Here is a 22,177-nt window from a genome sequence, read left to right on the forward strand (position 1 = left end):
TGGATAGCATAGGGGTAAAAATTACTATTCCCACTCCAGTGAGTGCAACAGTAGGGAAAGTTGTGGTTTAATAATTAATATATATATATATATATATATATATATATATATATATATATATATATATATATATATATATATATATATATATATATATATATATATATATATATATATATATATATATTATTTATCAATTCCAATAAAACAATATTAAAAATGAATTACCAAATACAAATTATGTAATAAAATAATTAATTTTAAATACCAATACATATTAATTATAAAAAATTATTACCTATTAATAATTAATTAACAACAAATTAGTTTTCATTACCAAAATGTAATACATAATAAAAAAAATAGCGATTAACAATTAATTTACAGTTAATTAATTATCAATACACAAAAATAATTCAATATTTACCTTATTACAATTAAATTACTTCCCACCCTATTCCCCTTTAAACCCACAACCTATTAGGAATAACAAAATAATACAATTAGTATAATTATCAATTAATCAATTAATAAAAATGATTTACCAATTATTAAAAAATAATTAACAATTAGTAATTGGTTAACAATAAATTATTTATCAATACCAATAAATACAAATAAATAATGACTTAATTACAATTACATTACTTTCCACCCTATTCCCCTATAAACACACAACCCGCTACAGAACTAAAACACAAAATAAAATTAAAAATAATTAATAATTCCTAAAAATGAATATTTAATTTACTATAATTAAATTACTTCCCACCCTATTCCTCTATAAACTCACAACCCTCTACAGAATTAAATTACGCAAAAATTAAATAACAGAAAATTCATTACTTTAAAAAAATGCAAACATACATTAAAAAAATAATAATTACTTTTAACACAAAACACTATAAAAAAACTCGATATTTTTAACAACTGTATTATGACTGTTGATATTACTAACTTCGATATTATAAAAATCAATATTTCTCACCTGAATTTCGATATTCTACACCACTATATTTTTGTAACTCGATATTATGCCCACTCGATATTTAGTTAAAACTCGATATTTGGCAATTCGATATTAAAAGTTCGATATTGTGACTGTTCACCATTTATTTTATGGTTTGCTGATAAATGAAGGTGTAAAATCGGACATTTCTATATTTTTTTAACTGATAGATGCACACTCATAATATGATGTCTGTCGTGTTTTAGTTATGTAACCTGCCAAATATAACATGACAATAAAACCACTGGTAAAGAGCACAATCCCACAAATGTATGTTGACATATGCCATTATTTAACCCCTTCCACGCTCATGACGAGCTGGGCTCGTCATGGCGTAGCCTCCTCGCACGCTGATGACGAGCCCAGCTCGTCATGAACAATGGACTTTCAAATAATTCAGCACCGGAGGAAAATATCAATAGCAGTAATGGTGTTAAGATTTCATCCTGTTTTTAATTCCCCATGTTGTCTATCTACTCAGCTGTCAGCCTACAATTCATGAAAGACAGCTTTGAGAATCACTTAAAAGAAGCACAATTTTCTGTTTTTATCTGCTTTTAAAAATAAATACAGACAAAACATATTGTTTTCTGTCTATATTTATCAGAAAAATCAGTAAAAACGGAAAACAGGAGCCATACTTACAAGCCAACCATTAGGTGCATAGGATAGGGTGCATGCTATTTAACCCCTTCCCTGCTGGTGACGGAACCACTCCGTCATCAGCCGCGGTCGCGCTGTGCTGATGACAGAGCGGTTCCGTCACGGCCCGCTCGGCACACCTGTGCAGCGTGGATTCCGCGCCTGCGCTGAGCGTTCCATTGAGCGGGCGGGGCCGTGACGGAACCGCTCCGTCATAAGCACAGTGCGACCTCGGCTGGTGACGGAGCGGGTCCGTCACCAGCATGGGCGCGCCGCGCTGCCCCCCCCCCCGCCCCCTTAGCACTGCGGCGGAATAGCCGCCGCAGCGAAGGGGTTAAAAGTAGGATAAGAATATTTAATGTTTTTCTTGTCTTGCCAGTGAAAAAAACTCCAAACTTGTTTTTCACTGTGGCAGGACTGACTCTCCCAGGAGTCAAAAATGGTCTACACTATTACATTTAATAAGTGCTAAATTCAAGTTGGGAACAGCTAAACAAATATTTCAAGGACTAATTTAAGAGTAATTTAAAATCCATCTTAATGGTGAAGTTGCATTCATATTTCTATATTAGTAATTATGGTTGCTAATTCCCTGCATTAAACAAGAAGGTTTTCTTGTCAGTATCCAGCTGTCACCTGACCCCTAATGGCTTCCCTGTGATAAGATGTGTCCCAGACAGTAGACAAAACGCTCTAGGTGTAAGCCTCCTCCCTTGACAGGAAGGCATAGGGGCTGTATCCATCCCCTTCCTGAACTTCAATGGATAAACACCTTGTCACTGGCAGATGAAGCTCCCGCCTATCCCTGCTGTGCTTGTGTTTCTCTGGTCATGGTAGCTCCAATACCAATGGGAGGGGAGGAACTGACTAGAGATGGTTTAGGGGTGTTGAAAGGCTACCTCTTACCCACAGGCTGGCACTGGGTATACAAGTGGACCCCCAATGATGTCTTCTCAGAAAATTCCTGAGCTTGTGAAGAATCATGAGAATGACTGCCCTGCTTTTTACAGAACCTGAAGGGTCACTGGTCCTGTGTGCCTTGGATGCAGGACACCAGAAGTGACTCCAGTGGCAGTTGGCTGGCCTCCTGTGTGAGCTACAGGGACACACAAGCTTCCAGATTTCTCTCTCTGCAACTGCCAGCTCACAAGTTCCAACTAGGCCTGCCCTGGACCCTGCTGCTGGTCCTTGCTGGAGTGAGTCCTAACTCCCAAGTGGTGCATCCCAGGTCCTGAATCCTTGACTGGTGCTAGTGTACTCCTCCTGTCCCCATACTGCAAGAAGTGGTTTTTAGAATCTTTTTGTCAACATTCTGGGGCTGATTCTGATCTGGGTCCGAAAGCACTCCGACCAAGCCGGATCCGGAGTGTTTTCCGACCGTTCCGGACTCCTGCAGTCCGACCGAGTGAGTACGATGCAGCCGTATGCTGTCAGACTCGGTTCAGTCGGACTCCCATAAAAGTCAATGGGAGCCGGTCGTACGACACGTACATGGGCTCCCATTGACTGAATGGGTACCTCGCGGACAAGTGTGCCCCCTACAGTGGGTACACGTCGGTGCCATCCGCACCGTACATGCCTGTGTTGGGGAGACCCATGGGTCTCCCCCTGTGCCCAAGTCATAAGGCTGCGGGTGACTGGGGGTCCGACGCAGACCCCCGAAGTCCAGCTCCGGGAACTATTGCAAGCCAGACGCTCCAACTCGATCCGGCTGTCCGAATCGAGCACCGTACTAGCTCGGTCGTGAAACGTCTCCATTTTGCACCACGGTTTGCTTGCGACCGAGTCGTATTGAGCGGTTTGGACCCAGAAACGATTCGGACGGAGATTTTGCGCTTGTTCGCATCGTACTTAGACGTCCAAACCGCTCAGTACGACTCTGGCGGAAAATCAGCCTCCGAATCGGATCCGGCAATGCCAAACCTGATTCGGTGCCCTTCCTACCAAGATGGGATTCTGCCCCTAAGTTGGAGAACCGATAAAGACCGGGGTCACCATTGAAACCACAGCCATCAACACTGAATCGCCAGTTGACCTCAACTTGCCAGCTTGACCAACCAAAGGAGATTCAACTTCCTGAAAAGATTCTTAGTCCAAACACAGAGAATTTCACTGGGATCGATGAATTCCTTAGGCTCCGAATTCACCCACTAGGAGCTTTCCTGACTTCACCGCCGACCATACCAGGGACCGGCTCTTCAGTAACCTGCTGTCATCAAGCCCCTTTTCTCATACAGCTTGCAGCTTGCTCCATCGACAAGTAGTCAACAATCATTTTCTCACCATAAAATGTTATAAGTCAGAAGGTGAACTTTCCACTGGGGCCAACCTGGGCACAATGTTCGACAAGAACTCCATTGCGGTCGGCCTTAACTTTTGATTTTGACAGGGTCTAAAGTGACCAGATACTCGTGGTTGACACTTTCTGCTTTTAGGCACGATTTTTGATTCAAACTTTACATAGTGCCTCTAAGTTAAGCCTGACTGCTTTGTGCCAAGCTACCAGAGGGTTAAGCACCGGTTTATTTAGTGACTTTATTAGTTCATCCTGACAAGGATTGTAATTATTATTTGAGGTGGGTCCTCAGCCCCCTCAACTAATACTCCAATTTCTTACACATGTGATACACTGCCTGTCTGGATCTCATGATATTTATGTTGACCCTCGCTCTCAGTTTGACAAAGAACCATGTAAATACCACATGCATGCCTGCTTCAGATAACTTCTGCCCAGGGCTGGAGTGCACTACGTACACCAGACCTGAGAAGGAAGGAAGATCATCTTTGGCTGTTCTGCCCTCTGCTGAAATGTGAAATGGCGCAAGCTGTCAGATGAGTATGATATTTATATTTCACAGCTTTGCACTTATAAAAGTCCACATTAATGTAAACAGCTGCTCAAAATCTGAAATTAGTGTGAGTTAAAAAAAATCCTGAGTAACTGGCAATACAAGGAGAGCAGCACTGGGCTTTGCGGTGGTGGTTGCCAAAACTAGATTGACTGCCTTGAACTTACAGACCATACATTTAATGCTGAAGGGGGCAACACTACAAGTTCCAAATTGCAACATACTGTTGGATACAATTGTCATTACTGAAAGAAGATGGCAACCATATAAAGACTACAAAGCATTTCAGTACTATCCTGCCTTTTCTCAATACAAGATAAGAATGAGTCTAAAAGTCCCAGAATGCACACAACAATTGACTAAAACGCAGCTGCCTGGGAGCTGTCACAATACGTTGGCCCATTTGGTATGAGCAGTACATCATAATCTTCAAAGGAGTTGTATGACACACTTTAATTCCTACTCCCTGACTTTGATTGGATGTCAGAAGCTAACTCATTGGAGGGGGCTTTTCTGCTCTGTGCTGGTGAATTAGAGTCTGGTCACGCAATGTGCCCCGCCGACTTTAATTGTGGTGTCAGAATTGACATGTGTTGCCTTTATGGGAATATGAGAGCAAGGGCTTAGCAGTGCTGTAAATTAGCCATAACAACGTTAATAAAGTATTGTATTTCTCCCAAAACACTGATATATTATTTATTAATGTGGTATAAATGTTTCAACAAAGATCTGTCAGAAAACCGGAAGCAAGTTGGTGACCTTGAAGGGCTTGAGGTTTTCCACGCTAGTACAGTTTTTTCTTTGCAACCTGTGATTGCAGCTGCAAATGTACAATGGGATAAACAGGACCACAATTCCCAGGGAGCAAACGGAAATCATGGACTGGACGAGCTAGTGAAAGATAGACCTGGACAACTTGAGAGCTCTGTGCCCTTCAGAATGATTGCACCTGTTATAAAGCTCTTTGTACCCAATAACACTGCACGCAAGAGGCTAATTTCTGAAATTGATTTCATTATATCAGGCTTCTACAACAAGTACCTTGTGAGCAACTGGCAGCTCTCGCAACGTATAAATCGCTCTTCTCTGTCCAGCTCAGCCAACTAAATTAGAAGCTTTTGCTGGACTGAATATATGTATACCGAAATTGAAAAGTGTGCATTAGGGACACAAATGTGTGTATTTTCAAAACAAATACGCTGATAGTTGAATTTCCAGAACCTATGTGAAGTGGGTATTTCAGTGATAAATCATGTGGCAATGGGGAGGCTTATTACAAATACTATTACCTTCCTGCCAGGGGCACTTAAGCTGTGGCCATGTAATAACATCGACATACAGGTAATCCAATGGAAGACTTTTTTTAACAGAAGTCCTGGCAATTTTTGTCTCTTGCACTGAGGTGATCATTGTGGGCAATTTTACATAGGGTGGCCACTAACGTAAGTTTGTCTAACGTGGGCACGATTACAACATTGATGGTAGCTCAGGATAATTCGTATTGCTCATAGGTAAGTCTTATAACAGAAAATGTTGGCGATCCCTGATCTATAGGGACCTAATTGCTTTGTTCAATATCCAGTCGTGTACGCGTCACTCACAGAGTCACACATACGGCATTGAAATGCCACGTGTAAGTAGGTTGTAAACAAGGAAATGTCCCACAAAGGCAATTTAAAAACATAGTATTCCACATGACGGAGATTGTAATTTAACAACAACTCCATTTACGTTCACTTTTTAAGCAGATAGTTGAGAGCCATGAACTTTGTAGCCTTGAGACTTCGCCTCCACTCCATTCCAAAACTAAATTTAATTAAAATCCAACACACCTCCCATTTTTGCTTTATAGTGAGACAGCGCTAAACGGGTAATGGCATAAATTTAGAAACATTTGCTGAAGCATTTACATCATCTTCTCTGCTGAGTCCTGCTAAATGGAATAGGTTACATGGGCATTTTGCTTATTGTGGAGAGAGACTCAAATGTAACTCACTGGCGAAGCTCAATGAGGTTGAAAATTGCCTGGAGGAGCTGGTCATTTATCAGTGTGGGTCAGGCTGCTCATCTTTGGGCATGGTTCCTAATGATTTGTATACAGTTAATTCCCTTTCGTCATGCCAACAAGCTAAGAAGTGACAGAACATGTTGCTCGTCGCTAATCTCAGTGTTTTAGGACTCTTTCAGTTTCACAGGCATTTTCTTCACATTTTCGTCTCCTTAAAAGTCTTAACACGCTTGTTCAACTTGCAATACGGGTCGTAAATTGAAGATATAACGTTATTGAGGCATACAGAACACAGAGTAGTAAATATCTATCATGGTCATAAACCTGGTTTTGAGAAAACAATAAGAACAACATAAATTGCAGAATACACATGAATTCCGTTTTCTAAGTTGAAAACAAGATAAAGCAAACAGGTAGGGAAATATAGGACGTTGGGTATGCTCAAGAAATCACCGATCGGGGAACGGGTATGTGTGGTTTTCGTTGAGAAGGAGGGAGATTGGTAGACTGCTCAAAGACCACTTTTTGATTCCTCCTCTTCCATCCTTCCACTATCCTTCTCAATCGAAATAACTGACTAACATATCAACCGCTCAAATTACTTCCATATTTCACTATTCTAAATCACCACTAATCCTTTATGGGTTCCGGAGTAACGTGCTACTTACTGAAAAAGTGCTTTGATGCCTCACATGGACTAGTAAGCTCTATATAACTGTAATGACAATACAATAGACTTTTTTGGCCGTTTGTGGAGTTTACTTTGCACTGGAAACTCTTTTTTTCCATAAGTTTCTGTTAGGTCAAGATAGCAATCAATTTCTTACTAGAGTAAATGACCCTAACTATTTTAAAAGAGTCAAGTTTAAGACTGCTAGACACATCGCTCAAATTTGGAAACAATTAATGGCTTATGAGAAAGTCTCTTTTTTTAATGCTGAATTAAGATTATGGGAAAACCCTGGATTACCGAGAATTTTTTCGGATGGGGCAGGTATAGCCTGGACAAGGCATGGGATAATTACACTGGGGGATATGTATGGTATTAACGGTTTTCTAGGATTTGAAGCACTAAAAAACATATATAAACTGAATGATGGAATGTACTTTAAATATATGCAAATTCATGATTTTTTCGTTCACAAGATGAAAGTTAGGGCAGTTCAGCAATCAGACATTCTTAAATGTGTGTACTCAACACGGACTAAGTCACTTATTAGTGAAGGCTATTATAATTTGAACAAAGATAAAAAAGATGATTGTGGTAAACTGGCTCTTAAATGGTCCGATCGCCTGGGTGTTAACAGTTCTGCCAAACAGATCTCTACTACACTCACCCAAATTAATAGAGTGGTGCATTCTTCTAACATTAGGCTGCAGGCATATCGCACGGTTTGCCAACTTTACTACACCCCAGAAAGGATTGCCAGTTGGGCTCTAGAGAACTTAGAGCATCTAGTGCGCTCATTAGCGGGCTAATGAGCGCACTAGATGCTCTAAGTGTTTATTAGAAGCTGCAAACATAGAGCATATGTTTTTTTCATGCCCCGCTTTAACTAACTTTTGGAAAGGACTAGAAATGATACTTAATATGAATTTGCTTGCTTTTCCACCGTTATCTGCTCATCTGATTTTATTAGATATCCAGGATGTGAACTGTCCCAATAGGGACCTTATTTCTATTATTTTTGCTTGTGCTAGACTTACTATTGCCAGATCATGGATATCGTCAGATCCTCCTCATACAATGGAGTGGTGGAGTCTAGTAAAGGAAATTTACACAATGGAGATCGCTCTGGCGAGACTAAGGGGTCTGAACTCTTTGAAGAAAAAAGAGAAAGTCTGGATGAATTTATTTGGATAAGAATGGGGGAAGATATTGGTTGGCTATTAGAGACATTTTTACAAACTGAAAGATTATTGTTTTTCTGCTGTAAATGATGTGGTAACCAGTGTTATCTACTTCTGTTTGTACATATATTTGTTTATATTTTACCTCTTGCAATACCAATAAGGAGATTTAAAATAAAAAAAATAAAAAGACAATACAATAGACTAGTCTCAGAAGACCTCTGCGACCCATCCTTTATGGTTGCAAAATCAAGTAGTGCGCTTATTGGTTATTCTTTTGTTATCAGTTATGGGCATTTGACTTTCTGCTTAGACTGGACGAAAGGCTGGAAAGTGCAGTTACCACAATGGACAATGCATGCCTGGAAACTCGGTAGCATGCAGTGACGTAGCTAGCCCTCTGACTAGAGGTTGTGGCCGCAGTGCGGGGGGGGGGGGCACTGATGAGTTTTCACTGTTTCTTTGCAGACGCATTGAGAAGTGGAGGGGTTATTACTGCCATGTGACGGCAGGTAAGAGCCGCCCCTAAAACACGTGCCTCCCGCCCCCATACAGCTACGCCACTGGGAGCATGTTTGGTGTGACCACTTTGATGGAAGGAACGTGAAAATGTATATTGTTTTGAAACAGCAATGTGCAAGATTCGGTGTATTGTTAATATTAAAATTATTATCTCTGCAGTCATTGACATGAGGGAATTATAGGTTTGCAGCAAGGAATTCCCATAGATAACATAGCATTATAACACCTTGATGAATTCCCTAATGAGGATTGCCAGCCTAATAAAACCAAGCTGATATAATGAATTTGTATAATAGCCAGAAATTAAAAAAATTTTGAAAAAAATATATTGTTTCAGACCAAGACAGGAAGGAGATAAACGAGAAGATAGCTACGGAAATAAATATAAATAATCCATTTTGTTAAGTGCGAACATATCACCCCTTAAGATGCCAATGCGCTGGGGGCCATCGGGGCGATTAAGTGAACTACTGCTGCACCACACCTCTCCATAAAATAACATAAAATGAGCACAACAATACAGGGGGAGGGAGTTGGTGATAAGGCTTCGGGAAGGTAATAAAAATGTAGGAAAGGCAGGGTAAAGAGTAGACCTTTCCTGTGTTATTGGAGTAAGGAAAGGTAATAACAGAGGGACTAAATGCAGAGACACAAATTTGCTAGCTGTGGGAGAAAGGGGTAGGGCAGGTAGTGAGTAAAAGTGGGAGGTAAGTGAGTAAAATTAGGGACAACAACACTAGAGGATGGGGAGGGGTAGTACCAAGAAGTTACAGGGTATCATGCCATAGGAAATAAGAGGAGGAGAGAACAAAGAAGCAAAGGCATTGAATATAAAAGCTTTTGGGCAGCTTAAAGAAAAAAACAGAATAGGAGGCCTAAGCACCCTTGGGGAGGAGGGGTGTAGAGGAAGGCGAGATTAAGGAAAATGAAGGGTTTAAAGCGGAGGGAACATCCCCAAGTAAATATGAAAAAAGAGAGAAGTATTAAGGAGGATTTTTTCTTTAAAAATCAGTTAAAAAAGGGGCATCTTGGAAGTGCAGATCTGACGAGGGATGTCCCTGCTGAATTCCAGTTTTCTGGCCCCGACTGAGGGCGTATATCTCACATAATATGAGGCGCCTTCAAAACAATATCAGATTCCTGGAAAGGAAGCAACGGGGAATGGGATGCTTGGCTTTGCTGGCCTTGATACCGACATTTAAGCAGCTATTTGACCCTGATTGTAGGTACTCACCCCCTGCATGACCAAAAACAAAACCACCACCCGATGGCCACACCTTCTGCATGGAAGCGCTGTGTAGCTGCCCACAGTGAGAATAAAGTGTATGAGCTGCTGCAGGGGCCATAAGTGCAACGGGGCCACGTTTGTCCCAATGCGTGGTGTCAATGGCCCCATTACTGCTATTGTGAGCTAGAAGCGAGGAGGTGCAGGGCCTTGCTGCTATTGTTGAAAATGTGTGCTGCTGCGGAAGAGGGGCACACATGCCTAACCAATCCCGATGATGCTCTGATGCTGTTAATAATGGTAAGCAGCATGACCGAAGAGCCAAGATTGGGTGGAGCAAGCTGACTCAGAGCTCCCTCAGGCACTGGGACCTGTTCCTGCTCTCCACCCAGCTGTCTAAGGCAGCTCGGATTGGAGAGGTTTAAAGTGTGCATGTCAAGCTGGCCGGCCAGAGTCATGTGCATTTTAAAGTGCAGGGCTCACCACTGCTACATGCTGCCAAACTGAAGCAATGACCCCGCCGTCCGACTCGACTCAGCTTCCAGCATAAAAAATAAAATGCCCATAAATTCATTCTATTACTTTTTCATTTTTCACTTTTGCTGCGCTTGCTCAGAGCGGGTGGCGACACTCTAATGGAGGAGCCACTACTGGGTGCTTGCTTAATTTGGGAGGCTGTGTCTCAAGATTAGATTTATTAATGCTGGTGGGGCCCTGATATTTCCTGGCAACTACCCCTTGCATGTAGATTAACACTGCTACTTGGTGCTTACCTCTTTTATCCTTGATTTTGATACAGTTCCGGAAAAAGTAATTGTCACACCTATTATTATTCACTAAGGTTCTGACTCTCTTTCTTATTGTTCTGTATTTCGAACAGTACAGAGCAACACCAGATATAGCAATCTGAAACACATTTCCTTAATTGCACATTTCCTTTTTTAGTTCCGACACCCTGGCCGTATCTGAACCTGGAGTCCCCTGGTTAGGAAGCCTCCTTGGGTAATAGATCTGGGCAGCATTATTGGCATTATGAAACATGGCAGGCAATTCCTGATATTAGGATACACTAATGTTTCTTAAGAACACTACTTTAAATGTCAAGAACCTCGATTCACCCATGAAGCGGAGGCTAATATTAAAATGGCTTACTACAAATTAGAACATTGGAATGTTGGGAGCTCCATTCAAAACAATGGAGTGCTCTGGGCTCATAATGGCAGGTATAAGCCTGGAGCTCCAACATTCTAATGTTTCTTTGTTCATAGCTCTGGCTGTGAACAAAGGCTTCAGGGAGCCTGAGGGGATTCCAATCCCCTCACCCTCCCATAAGGCTTTTTTTGTTGTTAGAACATTATGCACTCAAGTAGTAGAATGTTCTAATAGCCTTATAGCCCTTCGTAGCCGGGCTATACCGGCTATTAAAGTCCCTCTCCCTTGTTAAAGGCCCTCACCTTTGGCTCGGGCTTTAACGTTGGAGAGGGCCTTTAATAGACGGTATAGCCCTCTACGGCGGGCTATAAGGCTGTATTAGAACATTGGAATGTTGGGAGCTCCATTAAAAATCATGGAGTGCTCCGGGCTTATAATGGCTGGTATAAGCTCCAACATTCCAATGTTTCTTTGTTCACAGCTCTGGCTGTGAACAAAGGCTTCAGGGAGCCTGAGGGGATTCCAATCGCCTCACGCTCCCATAAGGCTTTGTTTTTTTAATGTTAGAAATAAGCCAGGGCAAAGCACTGCGCTTGCGTAGTTTGCGAAGTTTGCGCTACTTCGCACTACTTCCCACTACGCGAATTGCACGTGGCACAGTGCAAACAAGTGTAGCGTAGTGCAGCTGTCATTTTTTGCTTGCTCGCGGTCCTCAATGTCAAGTTGGCGACTGCGAGTAAGAAAAATTACATCCCGGCGAGACTTAGTCTTGTTTGCAATCAGCAACATCAAGTTGCCGATCGCGAGCGTGGAAAATAAACTTCCCGGCGAGATTCTCAACGTGGAGAGGTCAGGTTTCTCATTGCGAGTGGTCGCGTATGCTCAAGACCGCTCGCAATGATAAACTACCAGTCTGCATTAAGAAAGCTGCTACTCGAGTAAAAATCTACTTGAGCGGCAGAAAACGACAGCTCACACAATGCAAGATGCCGTTTTCAATGATTGCACAGTGCGGACAAGCATCCGGCACTGTGCAATCATCTCTAACAGAGCACTACGCAGTTCGCGTAGTGCTACGCGCAGCTCGCGTAGTGCGAAGTGCACTTTGCGTAGCTTCGCATAGCACTACTTCGCGAACTACGCCAGAGGTTAGTTGGAACATTCTGCCGTCTAGTGACCGAATGGTCTAAAAGCCTGATAGCCCTTCGTAGCTGTGCTATACCGGCTATTAAAGTCCCTCTCCCTTGTTAAAGGCCCTCGCCTTCGGCTCAGGCCTTTAATGCTGAAGAGGACTTTTAATAGCTGGTATAGCCCTCTATGGTGGGCTATAAGGCTATAGTAAATAGCGTAATGTTCCAACACACTGAATTGAAGAGGGGTTGCTTAAGCCTGTTTAAGTTATATTTGTTCCCATCTCAGTGCCACTAAAATATTCAGAATAAGAAAAAAAGGGAGCTGGCATCCTTTTAATTAAATGTGGGTTATCTTTCAGACTTGTGGTGGCATACTGAGAAAGGGACGGGAGGGTGGTGGGCATCAGGAACTGAAAACATTGTACACAATCTACAGCCTCAATGTCAACAAAGGCAGTTTACAGTGAGTTTCCCCCAACATTATCTAATTGTTCTTGGGATTTATTGCTGGTCAGGGATTGCCACTCTTCACCCCAATTTTGACTGCTCGTCAGTGTGTTAATCCAGACATGTACAGTAAGCTCTATGAATCATGGTACCAAAGATGTGAATTTACTTGAAATTTGGAGGGCCCAACATGAAGGAGACAGGGGCTACCTTTTTCGCTACGGTGAACAGAACCTATTCAAGAATTTACTATTTTCTTGTTAATAGAATGTTTTCCATGATTATGATTGACTCTCTAACTGGCACTCGGGTAGTGTCTGATCATTCACCAGTAAATGTTCTGTTGACTTGTTGCCTCAGACTCCCCGTCCCCAGAAGGAACATTTGTCATCTAACTGAAATAGTTTTCATGGACCCAACAGATAAAAGCAGCCATTAGAGATACATTGTGAAACTATATTCCAGAAAATACAGGCAATGAGACGCCATGGACACCAGACGCAGCCGGAGCCTTATTCACTCTCGACATGTCGTGATGCATTCAAGACGATTGTCAAGCATGCCCCCCCTCGTTATTCTGGAAGCAGCTGGATGGGCTGCTACCCTTCTAATTCCCTCCCCTATTGTTTTGGATAGCCTGTAGCAGGGCATGTTGTTACTGTTGGAAATGGACTCTTATTGATACTGCTCTCTATTGTAGATGTATGCAGTATGGTGTTATCTTTGTTGGTCTGTACAGTCAAAACTCATTGAATAAAGTTGTTAAAAAAAAGGTGGAAGTGAAAAAAACAAGTGAGGCTAAAGGGGTGGGGGTAAATAAAAAACAATAATAACATTAAAATTCCTCAGGTGACCTCTCCTTTTATAGTTACCTATTTTTTTTAATGTTCATCACAATATACTTAACTGTTTATGCATCATGCAGATGTGACTTGTTATGAGAGCTTGATTCATCTTTCTGATTTTTCTAAAAACGTCTTTTGTAACAGGTTTTGGCATCATACCCGGGCAAGAATGTATGTTTTCTGGTTCTGTGTTTCTAATGAAAACCACTATTTCACACCAGGAAAGAATGAGAGCAAGAATTTCGACCTTTGCAAACTCTCCCAAACATTGTCAAATGCACACCACAAACGTGGTAGATTACACTACACACACACTATTGGGCATTGTACCCTTGATGAAATAGTGAGTACTGGGAAATGCCAACTTCCTTTTAGTCGATGAAGTTGGATCAGGAAGCCAATAGAGCTCAGTTCAGCTGCAGTGACAGGTAAGAGAGCTCCATGCATCCTTGTTAGTTACATTCCTTAAGTGTAAGCCTGTAAGGTGTTGGTAGGCAGGTAGTCTAGCCCTGAAGAAAGCAAAGCGGCCATATGGGGAGACTGTCTTTGGGTGAAACATGTAGGCGATAGAACATTATGGGCTATAGAAACCATTGTGTGTTCAGGATACATCCAGACTTGTATACTTTTTTATTAATTACATGGGTACCTGTGAAATAAAGAGATGTCCTGGGTTTTTCCCATAGCCATTTTTAACTGGAACCCTGCACTCCTCCGGAGAAATATCTTGGCTGGAGCTCCCACAATTTCCAGTTTGGCTGATCCCCCTCGGGTGTACTCGCCTAAGTAAATGAGAGGAGGCGAGGCACCTAAGATGGGTGCATAGATAGAAAAGGCCTGATGACTTGTTTTACCTTTCCATGCGCCGGGATGCCCCCGGGTAAGCTGAGCGCATTACAAATTTCATATAATAATAATAATAATAATAATAATAACAATGCACAATGTGCTTTTGTGAACTTCTCATGTTTTAATAAATTTTGTAGACTCTGTAAGGAGAGAACCCACAGGTGCGCTTCCACTTGCCTCACTCATATAATCAGTGAGATATATAGAAACATATAAGTCCAGGAGGGCTTCTACCTTATCAAGAGAATTATTCTGCACATAGTGATTGAGAGACCACTGTGCCTTTGCATCAGCCCAATTCAGCAGACAACAGTTCTGTGGCAGGGGAATTTTGTTTTTCTCAGGCCCGGGGACTGAGGGGAAGGGAAGGTTTGTGTATCTCTGTTTATTAATAACAAGGTTTTCATTTGCAGTCATGCTGCCACTGGCTTGCAGTAGTTGAAATATTCACAGTCAAAGCTATTGATGTTTAAACTTGCTAACTCTCACGTCATGACATTTGGGGAAGAAGGTGGTCGTTTGATGTGTTAGTAAGGCCCATTCAAACTAGAAAGAGTGACAAGATACATGTATGTGAATGTACTAGATAACCACTTTACAAATCAGACATTTATGGAGGCTGGATATAGCTGGCCAGAAAGTATGGACAAGTGACACAAAGGCATCCAGGCCAGAAAGCATGGAAATGCCACACATAAGACCCCAGGCCAGAAAATATGGAAATGTCACACAAAAGCACGCAGGCCAGAAAACATAGAGATACCACACAAAAGCACCCAGGCCAAAAAGCACAGGAATGTCACACATAAGCACCTAAGCCATAAACTGCGAAATGCCATACGTAATAACCCAGGCCAGAAAACGTGGTAATGTCACAGAAAAGCACCCAGGCCACAAACCATGTCCATATCAAATACTGGGTAAAGTGGGCACATTTTTGCATTTCTGACACTGGCATCCTGCTGCATCAGCAATGCAGAACCTTAAAGAACTGCAGGGGTTGTGAAGCGTTGAAACCCGCTGAGAGAGTCCACAGCACCAAGGGAGCCACTTACAGTTGAGGTATGGTATGGCACCCCTTGCCAAAGTACTCCCTCTCCTCTTTTTGGGGAAGGATCCACTATTTAGGCCTTGGAGTCTCAGAGACCCCTCTGAGGGAGTCCACTGCATGTAGGGAGCCTCTCGCAACAGAGATGGGGAAATGATATCACTTCCCCTGGGATTACAGCTTACCAGACTTTGGACGCAGCTTTGACTCGTCTACCAGTTTGTGTCCCCATCACCCTCCCCCTCCTCTTTCCATGCAGTGTCTCTTACCCTTCCCCTCCTCTTTCCCTCTTCCATTCTCTGTCTATTTCCCCCTGCTCCTAGCCCCCTCCCCCGAATCTCTCCCTTTGCCTGCTTTTTCCCTTACGTATATGTCCTTCTTTTTTTTCTCGACCTTACATTTACTATGTTGCCATGCTCTAATAACTGTGTAATCTTTGTAACGATGTAACCTGCAACTATGGTATGATACTCATGTCAAGCACTCTGATACCTCTGGGTCTAGCCAGCGCTATATAAAACCTTTAAATAAATAAATAAATACTAGCAAATCAATCAGTGCCCACTGTGACTTTTCGTATGCACCCCTATCGTGGCACCAGGGCACTAAGAGTGGGTCTTGACTATGCGGAGGTTCATGCTCCTGCAACAGAAATCTGTGTGTATCATTATTGCTTCATACAGATTGTCTGTACAAGTTTGAAGTTGCCCTGATTTGCAAATATGAGCCACTTTTTTGGCTAACTGATTTGCTGATGGAGGCCATTTTTAAGTCTTGCCCACACATCGTATGTACTCTGCTGCTAGACATAAAGTTTATTTTTCAATGAACTTACAACCAATCCACAGCATACAATTATTTGTTTTCATTGTCATTGTCATTTGCAATGTTTCGATTGCTTAGATCCCACAGGATTCCCTGCATTTCTTGTGTTAGCTTCTCGCTGAAGCATAGACCAAGTACTTGTGTTCTTCCTTGTGTTTTGGTATTCCTCCCAGCCGTGCAATGTGATTTCCTACTATTAACACTGGCATACGGCTTTGTGGTTGTTTTCACCCTTACTGCCGTCTCTATCTGCGCATTAGTTACTTAGACCCACAACTTGTTCTACTCTATGCCACACCACTCTATGCCATTCCACCCAACACAACTCACTCTACACCACTTTTCACAGCACCACTCCACACAGTGCCTCCCTGTGGCACTCTATGACATTCCACATCTCCATCACTCTACTCTACGACACTCTGTTCTACTGTATCCCACTCAACTCTATACCACTTTGTACTACGCCACTCCACTCTACACCACTCTCCTACACTACACTCTTTCTCACTCTACAAAACTCCACTCTGCACAAATCCATGCCAGTTTATGCCACACCACACTACTCCAAGCTGCTCCACCTCACTCTCTGCCACTACACGCCACTCTACTTTATGCCACTCTGCTGTAAAACATGGCTTATAGACATTGGAAGAGACAACAGCTCTCATAGAGGCGAGACCTATTGACTATGCCAATAGCTTGTTCTACCTAGTGATGCATTGCAGGGGTTCCTGCTGGATGGTTTTGCCAGCTAAAATGGAGTTCACTAGACACTAACGGGGGACATTTTGAGTTTGGCAGATGTGGAGCTCCCTGCTGACAACTACAGTTTACAAGTTTGAATCCAAGGAAGGCCAGCTCAGCTTTCAGAGGTTGGTAGATATTCTTAGTTTTAAGTTCTTTCTGAGAAAAAGAAAAGGAATATGCTTGAATGATTTAATAGATAGTGTAGCTTTTGAGGAAAGAGATTGATCATATATTGGTAAACATTTATCACCAAAAGTGTATTATATAAATGTTATTTAACAGGAGGGCACAGGCAACTAAGTGTAAGCAGCATATGGGGAATGTTGCTGATGGAATTGTAAACATGAGACAGGTTGGAGATAGTTCATTTATATGCTTGGAAGGGACATGGCAAGTTGGTGCAATATAATAAAATTAAATTAAGTAGTTATGCATGGAGCCCAGGAGTGAGTTCACTTATGTTAATTTTTCATACCCCTTGGGCCAATTGGGCGTCACTCATTCACTTTGAAGCAGGTTTTAAAATTGTTCAATTTTAATTTTGACTTTGATTCACCTCCCCCATTAAGGTGTCCAATAACGATGATCAGTGGTGCCAATCTCTCACCCGTCCATATGTTCTCATTTTTAAATATGTTCGAATGCTTTTAGTTCTCTATCCTGTAAGGTGTATTAACTGAGTGCATCCTTTATACCTGCCATGCCTCACGTTGATTTGTGTTTTTATCATTACCTTCTGTGGGATAGTACATGCTGCCATGTTGTCAATCGAGATCTTAGCAGTTTGACTTATTAATGTGACTGTACCTAAAATGGCGCAGCCATTGTCTTTCCTCGTCAACTCTAGAAAGAGCCTCGTGATCCTGTAAGAAATTAATTCTTTTTTTCTAAATAAAAAAAGGGGGGTTTAAGGAAGCTTGCACACTATCAATCGTAGCTATTTCAGAAAATGTTTAACAAATTGGTGTGACGATATGCCAAAGTTGTCTAATTCCGAAAAACTTTCTTCAATATAGGTGCACTGAGCAATTCATCCTTAGAATGAAAGACTACACCACATAAATTACGGTTTCCAGGGTGATCGAAGAAGCAAGCCACGTGGTAGAGGGATTACGTTTTTAGAGAACAGATTTTAAGTGTACGAGTTTGTGGAAATGCTGTCAATGCTAATTGTGCTGTTAGACACGAAAATTATATTTTCTTAAAAGCGGTAATAAATAACGAAATGCAGTTTAAGTTAATTAAAATGATAGACAGTGAGTGACAAAAACAGAAAGGCAAACAATTGAGAGTAATATCTGAGAGGCTGGAGCAGGAAGTGAGCATGTTGGTGCGCAGACAGAGGGAGAAAACAGTTGGCAAATGATTAAAAGAAGGTAGAATAAGTGGGAAGAGAATCAGAATGTATAGTAGCAAGAAAATGCCTGGGGACAGCAAGTGAGCAAGTTGATGCGCAGACAAGGAAGAAAACAGGTGGCAAATGAGTAAATGAAGGAAGAATAAGTTGGAAGAGAATCAGAATGTATATTAGCAAGAAAATGAAATAAAGTGTGCAAGAGGACCATGCCAATATAGTTCATGCGCAGCAATCTGAACTCCATTGGTTTTAATATTAAAAGCATTATGTTTTCAGAGTTTTATGGCAGATGCAATGACTGTAAGTGAGATGAGCAATATATTGCACTGAAATGTGTTTCGTCGTGTCGCAGTGGATTAGGAATATTTTAAGATTCTTTGAGGATCACATTAAATATGCTGGCAAAGTAGCTCACTGGCTTAATTGCTCCCTCCTAGCGTCTGTTTGATCTGCAACTCACAAGCTCTAATCCCAGCCAATCCATTTCAGCATTGAAGCATTCACCGATAGGCAAACTTAGTACAATCAAAGTAGGAAATAGTAACACCTGTTTAGAACAGCAAATTTGCCTTGTGAAGCTCTATATGAAACTAGTCAATATTTATTAATAGCAACAGTAGAACGCTGGGAGCTAGCCAGCCAATCAGAATGCTCCCCTTGCAGGCTCCAGCTACCAATGAAGACAAACCATGGGAGCATTCCGTGACTGCCAGCTCCCTGCTCCTCTGGCGTACCTTTCCCAGTGGGTCCTCAGTCTAGGAGCAGCTCTTACTTTCTCTTTGGGCCCGCTCATCCCCTTCTTTCTCAAAGGAAAATGTAAGCCCTAACAGCCTCGCAAAAATAGAAACAAATAATCAAACTGGCATGTTTTTTTTCTGTTGTTCTGTGTTATTTTGGCTTACCTTTCTATTTTGGGAAAGGAGGAGAGGACCAGCCCAGAGTCCAAGTGGGGCAGCTTCTGATGAAAGATGCTGCAGCAGCTTCTAGTACCTGAGATGGATGATTAGTTGCAGGCCCTGCTTGGGAGGATGGGAGCAGGTGTTAATAGCCTTCTTATCATTACATGCACGGCAATAATGCTGTCAATTACTCTAGCTCATGATTGGCCCTTGGTTGTAGCTCCTAATTGTGGGGGAGAGCAGTTAACAACTGATAGAACCTGCAGGAGAGGGTGTCATGTTGGGACATGCACTGCTTGGGGGGAGTACACACAAATTCGTAATCAGAAATATATTAGTCATTAAATGATTTCCCAAACCGCATCAAATACAATTCTATTTTATGTTATTGACTAAATCAGTCATTTGTTTCTGTCACGTTTCAGGTCTATCGGAGTCACCCAGTTTTCACCTACTCACGCTAGGAAAGCCTTTCCTTGTTTCGATGAGCCCATCTACAAGGCCACCTTCAAAATCAGCATCAAACACCAGGAGGCATATTTATCATTGTCCAACATGCCAGTGGAGACCTCTGTTTTCGAAGAAGGTGGATGGGTTACGGATCACTTTTCTCAGACTCCTCTCATGTCAACCTATTACCTGGCGTGGGCAGTGTGCAACTTTACCTACCGCGAGACAACTACTAAGCATGGGGTCACAGTAAGTATTTGTCCTTACAAGTCACTTTAAATTGTGGTCTTCATTTGTACGGAATTTAGTAACAAAACTACATTAGGCTAGAGCATCCCGATTGGTCTCACATGCTAGATGGTCATTGCCTCTTTGCCTAAGTAAGTTAAACTAATGCTTTAATTCTCTGAGTAAAATTTAGAATTGGCCTCCAACAACTAAGGGTGGAGTAAGCATTTTTAAACATTATTGACTGAAATTTGCCAAGAAAACTAAACTGTTTAAGCCTGAGATAAGCTGATATGTAATGGTTGTTTAAGCACATGCGACTATCCCAAAGTAATGATGTATTTGAAGTAATAATTGACTCTCACTAACTTACATTATATTGCGTGAAAAGGGATAGACCCTATAGTCACACGCAATTGTTTGTAACAATATATCAATTTTAGGAATCATGCTAGAAAATGCTTTACAACTTCCCACACACATCTGGCCATATTCCGAAATTTTGTTAGAAAAACACATTGCATGATTTGGGGAGAGGTGAAATGACGTTTCTTTAATGCAAGCTAAGATAATTGTACCAGTGCCCCACTCCATCAACACCTGCAGGCCAGTAAAAGACATTAAAGCTTAACGTGTCATTTGACATCCCTGGGCCCTGCATCTGTTGCAAGAAGGATTGCTATGCCCCTACCATAGTACATCAACGGCTGCAGTGCATGTATGGATATGGCCACTGTATTGTATTGTAATTGCATTTATATATCGTTTACTACCCCGTGACGAGGCGTCAAAGCGCTTTTTCGGCGAATAGCACGCTACTCCAGGACCCATAGAGGATTATTGTTGAATTAGTATAGTGAAACATGCAAGTACATTTTAAGTGGTGGATAGGTTAGTCAGTTATTTGGATTTGGAATTGGAATGATAGCAGAAGGATAGAGGAGGAAAAAAGGTTTGTTTTTATATAGCGCTTGTTACACCTGATGGGGTGTTGAAGCACGCTACTCCGGAAGCCCATAAAGGATTAGTGGTGAATTAATATGTTGAAATATGAAAGTAATTTCAGTGGTGGATATTAGTCAGTTATTTGTAGTGAGAAGAATAGCAGAGGGATAAAAGGGGAAGAAAGGTTTGCATTTATATAACACTTGTTTACCCCTGGTGGGTGTTGAAGCGCTTTTCTGGCGAGTAGCACGCCACTCCCGAACCCATAAATGATTATTGTTGAAAATTAGTATAGTAAAATATGAAGTAATTTGAGTAATGGATATGTTATTCAGTTATTTGGGTAGAGAAGGGTAGGTGATGGGATAGAAGAGGGAAAGAGGTTTGTATTTATATAGCGCTTGCTACCCCTGATATGGTTTTGAAGCACAATTTGCATGCCACTCTGGAACCCATACGTATTAGTGTTGAATTAGTATGGTGAAACATGAAAGTTATTTTAGTGGTGGATATGTTAGTCAGTTATTCGGATTGGGAAGGGTTAGGGAGGGGAAGAAAAGGGAAAAGGTTTGCATTTATATAGCGCTTGTAACCCTGATGGGGTGTTGAGACGCTTTATTGGCGAGTAGCATGCTACTCTGGAACCCATAAAGAATTAGTAGTGAATTAGTGTAGTTGAATATGGAATTTGAGTAGTAAACATGTTAGTCTGTTAATTTTGATTGGAAATGAAAAGGATAGTGGAGAGATAAAAGAGTGAAGGATTTTTTTTTGTTTAGGTCTTAGCAGTAGGAGGAGGCTTTTGAATGAGTAAAAAGGAGTTTTGGAGGGGAGTAGTCAAAGGGAAGGGTTTAGAGAGGTTTGTTTTGGGGGATTGGTATAGTAAAGGAGGTGTCAGATGATGCAAGGAGGGGTAGAGTAAGAGAGAGTCTAGAAAGGGTTATTTTGGGTATCATAGTAGTGGTATGGGATTTGGGATAAATGAGAGAGTAGATGTAGAGGATATATTGATACATGTATAGAATGAGAAATAGGGTAGTGCATTGGAAAGAGTAGTAGAAAGAAGTTTGAGATGAGTCAGAAGGTTGGGCTAGAAGATATATTTCTGGCCTCCCTATCTTGGCCCCTCTCCTGCACCCTCCT

The 22,177-nt window shown here is 41.7% G+C and overlaps 1 protein-coding gene across 1 annotated transcript in view; it reads left to right on the forward strand.

Moving 5' to 3' along the window:
• TRHDE (thyrotropin releasing hormone degrading enzyme) overlaps positions 1-22,177 on the forward strand; it is a 1,998,244-nt gene that overhangs the window by 354,050 nt on the left and 1,622,017 nt on the right. The window contains exon 2 of the mRNA XM_086918108.1: positions 19,837-20,110. Coding sequence (XP_086774234.1) covers positions 19,837-20,110 — 274 coding nt within the window. The remainder of the gene's footprint in view (positions 1-19,836; positions 20,111-22,177) is intronic.

This window comes from Lissotriton vulgaris, chromosome 1_1 (assembly GCF_964263255.1).
Source record: "Lissotriton vulgaris chromosome 1_1, aLisVul1.2, whole genome shotgun sequence".
Lineage (NCBI taxonomy): Eukaryota > Metazoa > Chordata > Amphibia > Caudata > Salamandridae > Lissotriton > Lissotriton vulgaris.